Here is a 16,562-nt window from a genome sequence, read left to right on the forward strand (position 1 = left end):
TATTATGAACTCATCAGACTGATTCTGAGAACATGAGAACCAAAGAAAGGCTTTTGTGCCTCCTTTTTTAACTAATGAGTTCACATTCTTCTGCACATCCATCCATATGAGTTATATCCAGGTTATTCAAGGAGAAATAATGGATTTCTGGCTGGATGGCTAGGATAAAGAACCAGTGAATCATTCATTGAGGAAAATGATTTTCTCTTCCTAAACAAAATTTTAAATTGTGCAAACCTTTTTAAGTGGCAGCTCTTGTTTGTAATGGCTCATCTGTGCCTTTTATGCTAACAAGCAAACTGTACATCCTTTTTCCGAGCTCGGCTGAACAGCCTTTACCTTCTTCTCCTCTTGCAGCGCCACCACTTCGTGGTACCGTGGGATAAAGAGCTCCTGCTTCTGCTCTTCCTTCCTGATATTGACGTGCTCATAATGTAGTGCACTCTCTCTGCGAGATTCAGAGGGAGATTTATGTTTCATTGACTTAAACGGCAGGAGGAAGATCATCTCTTAAGTCAATCAATGTGAAATGCTTATCACAGTGTTATGTATCTGCTGTGGGAGGCAAATGATTAAAGTTTTTTTCTTTTTCCACCCATCTTAATTGTGCTGAGTGCAGGTGAGGCTCAAACTTGCTATAAAGATACTGATGATGCTAAGAAGTTCAATAAAAAAGTCTAGACGGAGTGTGAATTTACAGTGCGCACTAATAAATGGATAATTACAAGGGATACATTTCATAACCATTAAATCATAAATTAAAGGATGAATTATATGATTTAAATAAAAGTAAAACTACTGTTATGATCCCAGGAAAAAAATATAATTATTTTATTATGTTCAGTCTCGGAAATATATTTAAGGTTTGCAGATGATTCAAGCATTTCCAATGAAAAAGTAAGCACTGCGAATCATTTATTCAGATTTAAAAGAAAGTCTAATGTGTCACAGAGTGTGTTAGTTAGCGAATGCAGACTGAAGCCTCTGTCTCTTAAAAAAAAATCTCTTTTATCTGATTTAACTTCTGATTCACTGTACCATATGTGGTTTTGAGTTTAATTCCTCCTGTCAGAAATAAAAAAAGTAAAGATATGCTATGGGTGTTAACAGAAACATGCACTATACAGTACATACGTATCTGATTACACTACTTGTTTCAGTTTCACCAGAGCAGAGCTAGTGATCCTGAAGTCACTTCACACATACTGTATTGTGGTTTACAGCATCCAAATCATAACTTGCCTGTAAATGGAAAGCATTTGCTGCTTTAACCACCAGAGGCTGCTGTTTCATACCCCAGAATATTAGAAGTCCATTTTTTAAAGGGATTTAAGGCCATGATCCTATTGGCAATAAGAGATGTGCTTAGCTACATTAGTATATACTGTATGTGTCTGTGAATGAAAGGGTCCAAGAGAAAAATTATCACTATATGTAAAACAGATGAATATATAAATAATACATAAACTAGAGCAATTCCTTTGATTGTTGTAGCAATTGAAAACTTAGACTTGCACAGCCCACTATAATAGATGTGTTTGATATTTAAAACTGTTCATGGCACTGAGAAACCATATTTCATCCTCACTGTAGTTCTGAAAGTACTTTCTGTAATCTCCCGAGCATCAGTAACCCTGCGGTCACTGTGTTCTTTCTATTGGGAAGGGTAAATTTCGGGATGTATACCTATATTTAATTACCCTTTTAACTATCACTTGCTAAACTAAATTAGTATTCAGTAATACCAGAAAAGGATTCATTTATAAAAATATTTTTGATATTCATTTATCAAAACAAACATTATTTTATTTGTTACAAATACAGGGTCATCATACCAGTAAGCAATTCAGTACATGATGACATCGGTACTGATCAAACTGTAACATCATTATTACCAGTTTTAAGTAAAGCTGTTTTTATTTTTTTAAATAGCAGAGGCTAGATCACCAAAAGCACACATCACATGGCAATGGGGTGAACAAGGGAGTGATGTGCTGTTACTCACTCCGATAGGTCGTACTCCCCTGGTCCTGGCCCCTCTTTCACTTTCAGCTCACAGCGTGCTGCAGTCTGGTTTCCAAAATGCACTCCTTTGTACTTCTGAGTTGCATAGGATTCGATCTGAAACAACACAGAGAATAGATTTCATTATTGATAACCTAATAATTACAATGAACTGTAAAGATTCTTAAAGCTAATGTTAAGCACTTTGAACAGTATTGAGGGAAACAGCATAAATTTTCACTCTTCTCATTAGCAATGAAGAATATAATGAATATTACAGTTGGACTCAACAGTTTGGACAGCAGTCTATATCAGAGATCTGTAGCTCTGGCCTTGAAGGCACTCCTAAAAATTTACTGTATTATACTGCGGTAAAAGGAGCATGAACTATAGTATAAGAAAGCACAGTAAAATTGAGGTAAAGCATGATCAAACACAGAGAGGTACAGTAAAACATGCAAACCTTGGGAAGCCAAAGTAAACATATTATTGAAATGAGGGAAAACACACAGAGCAAATTTTGCTTTGAAAACAAAGAAGCAATTGTGCTATGACGCAACAAGTAAGATAATGTTATTTTCATGTCTGCACTGCAGTTGTGGTCTTTTCTCAGTGACCTACAGTACAGTACACAGTATGGAGGAGTTAATTTCTCCTATTGGAACAAGTAGCACCAAACCTACTTTAGCTACTTTATACAGTACATTTCTCTGGTCTCTGCTCATTTTTATGACAATTGCCGCTTGATGGACACATACTACTGATTCCCTACCATCAGTTTTAAAGAAGTTACACACAATGTGCCCATCAGAAAAAAATTCCCTTTATATTTTTAATAAGGGGAATACAATAGGAGATTGTATTGTTAGATGAGGGACCTAGCCCTACAGTACATATTTTGTGAATATGTTTTTACTCTTTAATGATTCTATTTCAACAAAAGTAGGGGCTGGTCTCAAGAGGTCAAGGATGGGAAGACTGTTGTTACCATTCATAGTCACCGCCATTACTGTATATGCTTTACATTGCACTTTAAAGATATCCCAGATTTGCTGTTCCAAAATCGTAGGACTTACCTGCCGTGTGCAAAAAATGCTTATTTTCACCAATGTCTATGAAGACACTTCCACATAATTTTCTCGATTGTGATATTTTAACAACACTAAGTAAACGAGGATGGTCATTGTAAAAATGATCATGGCTATAAGAGCTGTGATGTTATATTCCAGTAAATTCACCTTTCACAGGGAGAAATATTTTGTTAAAGACATTCTAAACATACAGTAATTGGCAATCATTGAATGCGAAGAAATACTGCATCCATCATGGATGATTTGATTCTTACAAGCTGAACTGCAAAGAATGGATGAAGCTGACTGCTACATTTTAAATATTTGGTTTCTTTGATTCTGTTCAGAAACACTTCATTTGCCACTACTAAGTTGCTATATTTACATATTAACATGTAACAACATCATACCAACATTTTAACAGCAACATGCTGTTAATATTATTAAAATGTCTCAAATATGCTACAAAAAAACATAAACATACAGGAGTGCATTACCCTGGTGGTTTTAGCATAAACATCATTTCAAACAATATAATTGACTGTTTAATAGAATTAACTGATATTCATATTTATTAAATTGTGTCACCTGCTGAAAGTGTCCTTCTTCCTGCTTGTACACATTAACTCAAATATAAAAGAAAAACATATAAATATTTTTTTACAGAGTATAATTTCTTCAGAAATTGTATTTCTTTATGTCATTGTATAATCGTACAATCATGACATGTTAGATGTGATCAAATTCAGGACAGCTTTTTTGGCTTTTTATATGTCATTGCACTGACAGTGAGTCTTACAGACAGGGAAATTTGAAAGCAGAGTACAGGTTAGGGTTAGGACAGGAATGATTTGTCCCAATAGTTTTATCACTGTATATCTTAGAAATGGAATGTATCTTTTTTTCTGTGTCTTTTTTTAAATGTTAATAATTTATTATGTGAAATCCACCAAGGTTAAGATGAATATTTCTTCAGTGGGAGAGAAAGATAAAATTTAACACAGAGAATCTAGCTACTTTAAATTCAATTTGAGTCTTATAGCCTTCCTGCTGGCAATTCCAATAAGACTAAACTTGTTTCTATACTTTATATTAGTCTATTAAACTTTGTCAGTGCCACTGAAATAGAAAATGAATACCACTTGGTGAAGAAATCAGAAGAACAATAACTACACAGTTGTCAGAGTGAAAAGTTGATTCTGACATCTACAGGACTTCCTACTGAGCTAAGTACAAGTAATATCTTGAGATCTCTTTGCATAGTAACCCTTAAGAAACATGGAAATGTCACAGTCTGAAAAAGGATACGCTTACAGTATTTATTCATTCACAGGAAATGTGCATTTCAAGTTCCATGTTTATTGCTATCCTACCAATATACTTAATTCAACCAGAAACATCTATCACAGAATTTGAATGAGCTTGTTAAATGCAACAGATGTATGAAGGATAGAAAAGTATTGAATCATTGTCTTCTTTTATTGTAAATGTTTCAAAGGTTCTGTTTGTGATGGTTGACATTTTAAAATCACTGTTCCAAAATAATGCAATTAGACAAGAACTTAACTTACTGACCCAAGCATCTTTAAGCTAAATCTTACATCTATCACAGGATTAAAAGCCCTTAAAAGACAGCTAAAAATAAATAAAGAAATAAATAAATTGATGCACTCTTGATAACCCTAAATCACTAAGCTCTTTATGCCTCAACTCAAAGTGTTGACACAACCTACTTCAAGGTCACTGTTGACTTGGTTAGTCATTAGAAAATAAAATATGGTTTAATTGAAGCAAAGTCAGCATGGTGCTGCATTATTTTAAGTGAATATTGTAATATAACTTGAAGAAGAATTACTAATAGTTCCTTATGTTGACATCAAAATGGATGAACAAGGTGCTTTGCAACTTTTTAAAACGATGCTCCCATAATTAAGTATGGAAATAGATTCTGCAAAGAATTAAGGGTCCCAGTGGTGCATTAATTTAGCCGCTAATGGACTGCTCGCCGGTCCCATCACACACAGGTAGTTCACTTTGTAAGGGCCACGGTTGCCAATATGTCAATGTCAGTGGCGCGGCTGGTATAAAAGCCAGGCAAGCTTCTTTATGTTTTACAGCTCCCTGAGCTTAAAGAAAGAGAGTCAAGATGCTCTGAATGCATGCTAAGCATACATAATGCCACATTCCATCCAGAGAGCATCGCATCAATAACAGCTGTGTTATTTTCACAGGTAAAAAGGAGTACACGTTGGTACAGTTTTAATTGTGGCAGAATTGCAGAATGGGCAGTAAGAGCATTTAATATACTGTATATATTCTGTTCCTTCAAACTCAGAAAACACATGACAATCTTGTGTAACAGTTTTAATGGTGTTAATGCTTAAAATGACATTTACAGCATTCCATTTAAAAGTAAGCATGGGAAGAAATAATGGGAGAAGGCTAAATTATTGTTTTTTAGTGAAAATGTCTACTGTTGGGAAAGAAATAAACTAGCGTATCTGTTTACTTGTAATTATTGATTTGAGGACTTACTGAAACTCTTTCCTTGAGGAGACAATGCTGTTACCTCTTACATACAGTAATTCTGCAGCAAAAAAGTCCTTGTGGCATGATTTTAAAATCTTATATTTATGTTAGGATGCAAACTGATGAGCGAGGAGAAAATTAATTTATTCAGTTATTTATTTAAACTCAGTCTTTGAAGAGTGACGCTTACTTTTATAACTGTATCTACAGTTTATGGATTTCATTGCAGCAAATGTTAGTAGAATCTGCCTCCAATTAAAAACTTAGTTGCTTCATTAGACAATTCAGAATTCCAGTATTTTCTTAAATGAGACATCAATCTGGAAAAGACAAAAAATAAAAATAAAAAAATATTTAAGCAGATCTAATAAATCTATAAAAAATAATAAATCTGCATGTACAGTTTTTCTCAGTTGCTTAAAAGCTGTTCCTGAAAGTGTACAGACAAAAAAGTAAACACTGTTCAAAAGAGTGAACAAATATCCCCAAACTCTATTTCAGTTCGCAAAATAACACGTTACCAGAGTGAAACACCCTAAGATACTTGGTATAATATTTACCACATAGCTCAAAATCAAAATCTACCAAAATACGATAGTGTCAGTAAATGGGAATCTCTCTTTCTCAGTGTTTAAAGAGCGCCTTACAAAATACTATCAACATCAATGTGACCCTGAGTGCATGTTCATCTGCAGTACCTTACAGTCCAACTAATACTGAATATCACTGAAAGTGTAATTACTGTGTTAAAAACCACAATGTAAATAAGGAAATTCCCATACAAACAAAAAGCAATAAATTCAGGAACAGGCTCCTGATAGTGTTCATTTAGAAATATGTAACCAATGCACATACATAAAGTGAAACAATGAAATATTGTAAATCTCCTGGAGTTACAGGTATGTCCCCACAACCAGTGTTTATTGCACCCAGCAGAGACATCTGATCATGAGATCACAAACCTTTCACCTCCATGCAGAGAAAAACTCCTCAATGGGGTTAAAGAAGGGGGAAGAGGGGTTGGAGGAATTCCATAGCCATGGTGAAATGGCAAACCATTCCCCAACGTTCCCCCACACCACAGGTCAGACTTCACCAGCTCTCTCTCTTCAACAGGTATATGACCATTGTGCAAAATATCTATAACGATTACCTGTGTTGTGGTGCCTGGTGGGGGGATGTGGGCAGTGACATCATCATCTGATATGGCAGTGCACATGGTTGATATTTGCTTTCCTCCTCTTTTTACCCATCCCTTGGCCCCTGCTCTACCACAACACATTCAGAGCCCCTCATCCTCTTCAAACTACGTGTTCCCGTTCCGTCTTTCAGCAGCACTAACTCACTGCTAACCTAATACATATGTGCTTAAGTATTGATTGGCCGTTTAACAATTTTGGCAGTTAGGATGTATACCTCTGTGGTAAGATTGAACACACATGAGATTGGTTGCTTTCAACTGTGAACTAATTAATTCATTTTGTTTCACAAGTCTTTCTCAATTGGTTTGTGTGTCAGCTGCAGAGATTTGTATTTATTGGTTGGCACAAACGTGCTTGATTTTGAGTGAACACAATCACAAATAATACAGCATTTTGCAAATCACATCGCTGTTGTGGGGTTTGCATTAACCGCTTTGAAAATGTACATAATGTTTCGGGAATTTCACTCACATTTCAAATGAGAACAACTGGTGCTCTAAGTTACCCACAGGTAAAAAAATAGTCAACAAAATAGTGTTTAAAATAAGCAGGGGTGATCATGTGGTATTCAATGGTAAATCCTTCGTGAGGTGTAGTAAAGCACCCTGAAATCATAGTAAAAGCATGGTGGAAAATAATCATGCAGGCTAAAACAAAATGAAAACAGTGGGAAAATATGACAAAAAGCTAATGTAAGTGTTGACAGCCATGACAAAGGTGTTAATGCATGGTGTAAATGTGGTAAAACCACAGGTTTAACCATGACAGAACCATGACAAAGCAGTAAATTCAATTTGTAAATGTGGTAAAACCGTGGCAAAACATTGAAACCACTGCACATATTTACTGCATCGGGATTTTGCCACCTTCTCAAGAGCAGACGTTTTCCTTACTGTCAGATCGTGAGCAAAAAAAAAAGATGAGATACGAGAAGATATGAATTAACTTGTAGACCTTTTAGAAAATAAATCTTTGTTTAAAAACTCATATATTGCCCAAAAAGTTGTTCAGCACTGTTGGAATGATCTTAACATTTATCATCTACTGTGACATGTAGCATTTTAGACTTATATTTGTAGAAGGAAAACTATTTTGAATCCTTTCATTAGTTATCCATAGGGACATTTCTGCTGCTATGCCATTTATTTTTCATACCATCTCAGACAGGCAAGCAGCTATTATCCTTAAAGGTGGCCAGATGGAGAATCTCATATCATAATAAGTGCCTCTGAGGTTACAACTATTTCTCATATCAAAGCCCACTCCAGTTTCCAATGAATGTCTGCCCAATGTTTCTCACTGAAGGTCAAAACCACATTTTTTGTTAAACATAAGGAAAAGGGCAGAATTCTAATAATAAAAACAAGCATTCCTGGACATTTTTCAAGTTTCTGTCCTCTCCAGCTGGTTTTAACTCTGTTATTAAATTTGTTAAGCCATGTTTTTAATTAACACATGGTTATCTGCTGAAAATGAAACAATTCTTCCATTTATGCCTCGGTTAAAGAAAAGTGATCATTTTGCTTGCAAAACTCAGGAAGATGTGATCACTGCAAACTTCCTGTTGAATTAATCACAGACACTCTGTCTGATGACACACATTGTCCAACTTAGGAAATAACATTGTGTATGAATAGCAGTAAAGCCCATTTTTTCCTCATAAGAGAAGATCTCTTAAATTGCAATTGGCGCATCATTTTTTGTGCTGGATGAAGAAAAAGTTAAGTGAATTTAATTATTCCTCATGTCTCTTCTCAAGCGCTGTGCATGAGTTTTGTATGACAACTAATTGGGCAAATACAGTCAAAATATTAAAATTACCATTGTGACTAAATCAAATCTGCAAAACAGTGTTAATATGATTATACTTTATGTTTATGTCTTTAGATTACATGCAAATATATCTGTATATTTATTATTTTACATTGTTTAAACAGCAGGCGGCATTTGTCTTTGATGATACTTTGACAGTTTTTAAGGTTCATTTCTAACTGCTTATTTGACAACATTTTTCAAAGTCAAACTACACGTACATTGTTTTACTGTCAACCCCCCTAATTTTTAATTCATTTAACTGGGCAGTAATTTTTAATTATCCGAGACACAGTGCATTTACATACAGTGAGCCTCCTTCTGATACAACTTTATTTCTTTTAATCTCTCTGATGGATACCCAATAAACCCTGGATATTTTTCCAGGCTGTGTGTATTTAAAGCCCTAATTCACTGAGGAAGCTTGGCCACAGATGGGTATACGTCATTTCGAATAATAGGGCAGCGTCAACAAGAGTAGCATTTTGATAATGAAGTACGTGGGTGTTCGAGGGTGTTCGAGTACTTCTTAAAGCAGCAGCATCTTTCACGATGACAGCTGTTTGGAGAGTGTAGGGGAGAATTTGGAGCACAGGCATCGCCTGAGGCCTGATATAATCGAGATTTTACTCTTTTGTGAAGGTCTGTAGTTCACGAAACACTGAAATACACATTGTTGAGTTGCACCTGCAATCCTGCCCAAAACATAGACATTTTACGTTTTACCTTTCATTGTACTGTTCTCCATTCAATTTTATGAATATTTAATGTTGAATGAATGCACTTATCATAATAGCATGGTTGTGAAAAGTCTATCTTTATAAAAGAACACAACAGAGTCCATAGCACATGTGAGACACATAATTCAAGGTATTCAAGGTACTGACTCATTGTTCTAATTGTAAATTCTACATGGCCCACCCTTGTCCCTCACAGCACTGTAATATAATCCTTTGATTCGCCTTGCTGAAGGTTGCTTAATTTCCCCAATGAGCTACTGTCTGAAGGGTATGAATGTAATCTATGTGCTGACCCTGGGCATCATATTCCTTCATAAAACCAAAAATAAGTAACATGCCATCAGGATCCCTTGGGGATAGGGTCTGTTCATAAATCACACTGCTTAACTCTCTTTTTCAAGCAGTTTTCAAGGTGAGCCCAAACGTTCACATCATACTTAGGTGTTCACAGAGCAGAGTCTGTTTCCAACACGACAACATCTGCTTACAAGAGATTAAAGGGTTTCAGAGATATGAAGGCAGAGTGACACAAAATGTGCTCATACAGTAGTTACAGAAAGAGAAGTCAAAAGGGGTCTGTGTCCACAATACAAAAGAAACAATGCCAAAACATTTTTTTAAATTTAAATTATGATGGCTGTGGCACAAAACAAGAATGTCATATTCCTCATGGTCCATCCATTAAATGACACATAAAAGCAAAGGCGAGTTGCCAGCAACTCGGCAGCAGGTGTTAATGCAGAGCTAACCCCATAGTATTTGTAAGTGGCTGTGAATGAAAGCCTCAAGCTATGTAGCTTAACAACTGACAGGGATGCCAATGGGTGTGCATTACTTGCCGGACAAAAACACACTGTTAATGGCTCACTAAGTCATGTTCTAAGTGCACATTGACAAAAAAAAAGGTTTTCTTTCAAAATCAGCTGACGTATGGTGACACTCATCTGTGGGCAACTAACAGGACCTCTGCCAGCAGCACAGAAGACAGCAGTTCTCAGGGTCCAGTGGGACAGAGGCAGTATATATTGTAAGGATTGCAGATTTATCCACTTCCTCTTCACACCTTCACAACATGATTTCAATGCTGCAGTAATTGGGGTTTGTTTTACAGAGTTGTGAGTTGGGCTATGAAGGGACTTCCTACAGGTCAACAACTTTGTGAACTAATCAACATGGATAGTTTGGGTATTTACTTATTTCAAAGAAAAAAAATTAAAGCACACACCTTTACAGCATAGCTTTGTGCTGGCAGCAACTGTAGCTGTTCTTGTTGGTGCAGCTTTCTTTAAATGATCACCAGGAGATGCCAGGGGCTAAGTTTACATACAGTATATGCAATAATTTCTAAATCTCTTTGTCAAAGGAATGTCTGTAATAGGTACTACTACAGATCAAAGGCAGATTTGTGTTTTTATTCCTAAATGGAGGCAAGGCTAAAATGTGCTTTAATCTCACACAATTGAAAAAAAGCATTTCTTAACTCTGCGTAAGAGAAGCAACATTTCTTTCACCCTTTCCACAAAGTAATTTCTCTGGCATAAGTGCAGTCACATTAGCTTTGGGAAAGAGGTCACTAATTAAAACAAAATGCGAAAGACTTTCAAGAGAAGTTCGTCATAAATGTACATAGAGTACATAGAGTACATACCAGAAAAAACACAAGACATTGCAAAGAAAAAAACATAATACCCGATTCACCACTGAGAGCTTATTTTTTCCTTCTCATTTTAAAAATAAATTAATTATATGACATGAATATGTTTATACTAATAATATCAGTAATATATTTTCTGCATCCATGCACTTAGACTGCAAAAATATCTTCACCTCAACCATACAACAAGGTTACCTAAGAAAAGAAGTCTAAGGACATAGTAATTAGCATCTGTAATGTCAAACATCTATTAGAACATAATGCTTTCCCCTGGTGTACTTTTGAAATTTTGATGAGAATTCACACTTTGAAGATAGATCCTTTAACTAGAATATCCAGATGTCTTGATTAGGCTTAAATTCCTTTAATGACTAAACATACTGCAGTAATCTCTGCAGTGTTATTAGTATAAACACTTCTTGGCCTTCGCTTTTTTCAAAGATACAATATCTTGAGAAGAAGGAAGATCTCTCACTGATGCGTAAACAATGCCAAAGCCTGCAAGAGCCTCCCCACACAGTCTGGTCATTTTCTCCTTAATGCTCTGAATGTAACGAAGTCTCCAGCCAAGTGCTGCCTCTGCAAAGTGACATGTGAGGCACAAACCTGCCAAACTCACCGGCCCAGGATTGTAGAAAGCTGGTCCCAGGGTTTCATCCCTAGGATGCGGGGGCTGCTTGTGGAGCACGCCATCTTCGTTTTCCTCATATCCATACGCCTGCCCCGGGGACGGGATCGAAGGAATGTCAGGTTTCTGCAGGTATCTGATACGACTCGATGCCCCCTGAGGAGTACATACATATATTCATGTCTTAGTTCTTCAGAGCCACAGTGCCATGATCCTACAGCTTCTCTCTCACAAAAGCACATCAACAAAATTGGAACAAAGCAACTGTACCTTTCTCAAGCTTCTTTTTGTAGGTGTGTCTTCCACAGGTTTTCCTGCTCTCACTCCTGACACAGCTGGAATAACATCATAAGAGCCGGGTCCTGGCACATCGGAAACATGCTCTTCGAAACGTTTGGACCTGTTCTGAATGCTCCTTCCACCCAGAATATGCTTCTGCAACATCGCCATAATTATTCTTCTTATTATTTTTTATTAAAGTTTGATATTTTAACCATATGTACTTAAATTACAATTTTACAAGTTATATTACAAGTTACATATTTCAATAATAAGTGCCACAGTATACACAGGAGAGGTTACAAGATACAGGAGGTCTCTTTTCTGTGCATCACCATAGAGCTAACTGTAGGAGAAAGGGAGCTCATTTGTCCACACTGCTCAGGGGAAAATGATCAGGGTGGAAATCTAGTAATGTTTTCTTACAGGAATAAACTCAGAGGGTGCATTATATTACCTGCATTTTTTGAGATACAGAAGGAACTGGCACAAACAACAAGAAGGAGAACTCAAACTCTGCACAAGCAAGTGCCCCGGGCTACAGTCAAACACAGGGCAGCAGTGCTGACCACCATGTCATCATGCTGCCCCCCTCAGTATAATTTATTGTGTTTTATTTATATGTACAAATGCAGTACCTAGGAAAACTGAACTGTAGTAATTTATGGATAAAGATTGCAGTGGAAGTCGGGGTGTGACACCTGATTTTTAACACAACATGAGGCATTACAAGCTATTTAATTCATTCCTTTCTTTTATAAGAATACAAATTGCTCCACCAGGTGAATTAAGGGAGAACTTTAAGGAGTTCAGACTGTGCAAGCCCAGAGTGCAATATAGCCAGGACATGAGTTAATACCTTAACATTTCCGAACAGTGCTATGAGATCCTTAATCACCAGGGAGTTAGGACTACAGTCTAACATATATTGTTCTTATGATAACAATAATAATAAATCCTCCATCTAATAGGCAAGAGGACAAGGTCATGACTTGCAAAGAGAAAAGCAGGGCAAGGCATTAAGCTCCTCACTTTACATCCTACAGCACATTAATCCAACTGTTATTTAGAGTGTCTGTGGCGCAATTGGTTTGCATGCTTGATTGTTAAACAAAAGGTGGATGGTTCAAGACCACCCAGGGGTTCTGAGAGTTTTAGCCAGCAGCCATATCACCCTCCAACTCACAACTGGAAATCCACTGAAGCTAAGCAGGGCTGAGCCTGGTCAGTACCTGAATAGGAGACCTCCTGGGAAAAACTAAGTTTGCTGCTGGAAGAGGTGTTACAGGGGCCAGTAGGTGGCGCTCACCCTGTGGTCCATGTGGGTCCCCAACACTATACCGCAAAAAGGCGCTGTCCTTCAGATGAAATGTGAAACCAAGGTCCTGACTCTCTGTGCCTCTCAAAAAGAGTAGTGGTGGCTTCCTAATAACCCCCTTCTATGAACTGACTTCATCACTCTGTTCTCCTCCCCACTGAGAGCTGATGTGTGGTGAGCTTTCTGGCGCACTATGGCTGCCGTCTCATCATCCAGGTGGAGCTGCACATTGGTGGTGGTTGAGGGGGGTCCCCATTACCTGTAAAGCGCTTGGAGTGGAGTGCCCCCAAAAAAGCTCTATATAAGTGTAAGGAATTATTATTAATTATTATTATTAAAACTACTAAATAGGAACCCATCCCAATAAAATGCTGATCTTAATGTCATATGCACTAACAAAGCAATGCCTATAGAGAACATTTTGCACAAATGACACAGAATAAAGTACCTTTAGAGGTGAAACATCATATTGGCCTGGGCCAGGAGCAGCGAATTCTGCATTTGAAGGGTTAAAAAGTGTTTCTCTGCTCGACAGGGACAGAAATGGGGCATAGCAATCTGCAAACAACACAAACAAATAGCTTAGTCAATGCATTAGATGACTGCAACAAATTACTGGAAATAAACTAGGGCTGACAACAAGTAAAATAAATCACAGAATACTAGTTCATGCTGAGAATGAGTTTTTCCTGTACGGATTCAATATTGTTTCAGTATTCCTGAAAAGAAACTAAAGATACAGAAATTTGCAGCTTTTTCCCACTCGTTTTGTTTTGTCTTTCTCTACAGTAGGGACCTAGTAAAAAAAAGCTAAATATCTCGAACTGTTTATACAAGAGGTTTTCTGTGTGCATACTACACATACATTTCTTACAATGATGAAAATAATGATAATGCACTGAGATGAGGTCTGTAAGCTGTGCTAGTGCCCAAGACATAAAAGCCTCCAGCACTCTCTACTGTCAATCACCTCTATCAGCACTGTGACAGACCCAGACTAAAGCTATGCAGCCAATGAAAATGTGTTCTCCCTGTAATTACAATATATTTAATTTCATCCTGGGATCAATGCTTTCACAGAAGATGCTACCACCTGCTTACAGCCCTTTTGAACTTAGCTCTCCACCAGAAAAGCAACTAATATTTAATTACACAATAAGTCTCTTCTTGTAGCCGTGACCTCTAATGAGCACGAGCGCTAAGGTGTCTTGTGTTGAGACTGAAGTAGTCAGCCTTAAAATAAGTACTTTTTATAGCATTTTCCATCCCAGAAAATCAAAGTACTTTACAGCTCTACAGGAGAGGGCCCAGTTCACTTACCACAAAAGTTCTGCACCCAACCCTGGTGATACTGTACATAGCTCCCAATCTGCACCAGCTGCCCCAGGTGGAGAAGTGGGAATCTGCTTCACTAGTTCAATTAAGGCAAGACTATAGGAAGGCTAGTTTGCACAAGCCCAGAGTGGACTTCAGCCAGAACCCTGGGGGTACAACCCCCACATTTATGGAAATATAAATCTTTAACGGGCAAGTAGCCAAGAACTCGGCTCATTTCATCCTTCATTGAAAGGATGGCACCTGCTCCAGCGCTACTCTTCGTATGAGATAGACTAGTCGTGCTTTGTTGAGTAATCTCTAAACTATTTACTGTGAAAAAAACACATTCGGTTTCAATAGGCTGTCCATTCTTGGTGCAGTATTTTTACAAGGCCGTATTCAAGATATGCCAAGGCGGTCAGGTGTGGAATGTGTCCAATCGCTGCTTCAATTTGTTTTGAGGGAATAGGGAAGTTTCTGTAGCAACTATAAATGTAATTACTTTATGTATAATTTCCAGCTTCAGTCACTGATTGCTTATTATTTGAATTCATTGGGTCAGATTTATTCTAAAATAATTCACAATGCTTGTTTTGTTTTAGTAATTGCAACATTATGCTTGCAGTGCCATCTACTGATAGCTAATGGAAACCGTACAAAGAACACTGCAGCAAGAACTTTCACACTGCAGACATTTCTCGGAGGTTCAATATTAATTTCGTTATCTCATACGTTTTGGACATACTTCTTAGGTTTACATGTATAACAATTCCTTTTCTGCAGAGACTTTAAATATTGGACTTACAATACTGAAACTTCTTAATACTATTTAATTCTGTGCACATATAAATCTCACTCGGTGCGCAGTGGCTTTAGTAAAATACAATAGCCCTGAGTTCTCTGTTGCTCCGCTCATGTACGGTGATGAAATAATAAGTGATAAACAGATTGAAACCAAATCATTTAATCAGTGTTGTTGTTGCTGTTTGCAGGGTGTGATGATAATTGACTTTGTGAAGAGGTTATTGTCTTGAAGGAGTCCCGAACACCTCGCATCTGAATTACGGAGGTAATTACCGCTTCTTCCCAGCTGGTTCTCAGTGTGTGGGCGTGTGGGGGCGGTGGGTGTGCAGACCTCACTTACCAGAAGGGCTGCTTGAGTTTCTGCATCCCGTTTTTGTCACCTATTAAGCTCTTTCTACAGACTAATTACCTGATCAGCAGTACGCAAAAGCAGCATCCTGAAATACAGACAGATTTCTGAACACTGCCGATTCAGGATAAATGATACTATGTTGTTTACAGATACTGCAGTACCCAAAGTACCCCCAAAGAATAAAACGGAATTAATCGATCTGTATATATCATTCCTGTACTCGCAATGAATACATTTGGTGCCCTCTAAATTGATCTGTGCGTAACCTTCAATATGCACTGAAGTATCAGCAGTTATTTATTTTTTAAGAACTGCATATATTTTTACTATATAGATAGAGACCAGTTTATTTTTTTCTCAACAGCCGATAACTGTAACTATGAATGTGTCAAAGGGGGTGTCCGCTTCAGTGTGCTACAGCATGTGTCGCCTCGCAGCCAGCTCATTCCTCAGTGCCCAGCGCACCAGGGGCGAAGACAAGTCCTGCCCGTGGTTTGTGCCCACGAAGGTCTTACCTGCTTTGTTTGACTCGAATTTTCTCACGTCATAGGAACCGGGTCCCACTGCAGGTGCAGTGCTTCCTACCGTAGCACAGGTGACCCTTGGGGCTTTGTCATACATTTCTAGCTAATTTCTTTCAACAAGTTTCAGGCTAGTAAAACCGTCAAAACGGACACATCGCGCATATTAACACACTAATTAAAACGATTTAGTCAACTAAAGTCAATCAAGAACATATTCAAGACTGAGCTGACCCAGTTATTTATTAAAATAAATTAAAGATCAGAAAAAAATGTTAAATAATAGTAACGTTCTTTTATCTTTGTCTACTGTTTTTAAGCTACAAATAAGT

The 16,562-nt window shown here is 37.4% G+C and overlaps 1 protein-coding gene across 1 annotated transcript in view; it reads right to left on the reverse strand.

The window, feature by feature from the left end:
• The window catches only part of stpg2 (sperm-tail PG-rich repeat containing 2), a 73,579-nt gene extending 57,249 nt beyond the window's left edge, over nucleotides 1-16,330 (reverse strand). The window contains exons 1-6 of the mRNA XM_088911316.1: nucleotides 16,225-16,330; nucleotides 13,685-13,794; nucleotides 11,910-12,074; nucleotides 11,631-11,795; nucleotides 2,006-2,121; nucleotides 340-448 (exon numbers count right to left, since the gene is read on the reverse strand). Coding sequence (XP_088767442.1) covers nucleotides 340-448; nucleotides 2,006-2,121; nucleotides 11,631-11,795; nucleotides 11,910-12,074; nucleotides 13,685-13,794; nucleotides 16,225-16,330 — 771 coding nt within the window. The remainder of the gene's footprint in view (nucleotides 1-339; nucleotides 449-2,005; nucleotides 2,122-11,630; nucleotides 11,796-11,909; nucleotides 12,075-13,684; nucleotides 13,795-16,224) is intronic.
• Nucleotides 16,331-16,562: the final 232 nt, after the last annotated feature.

The sequence above is a fragment of the Atractosteus spatula genome, chromosome 3, assembly GCF_055471065.1.
Source record: "Atractosteus spatula isolate fAtrSpa1 chromosome 3, fAtrSpa1.hap1, whole genome shotgun sequence".
NCBI classification, from domain to species: Eukaryota; Metazoa; Chordata; class Actinopteri; order Semionotiformes; family Lepisosteidae; genus Atractosteus; species Atractosteus spatula.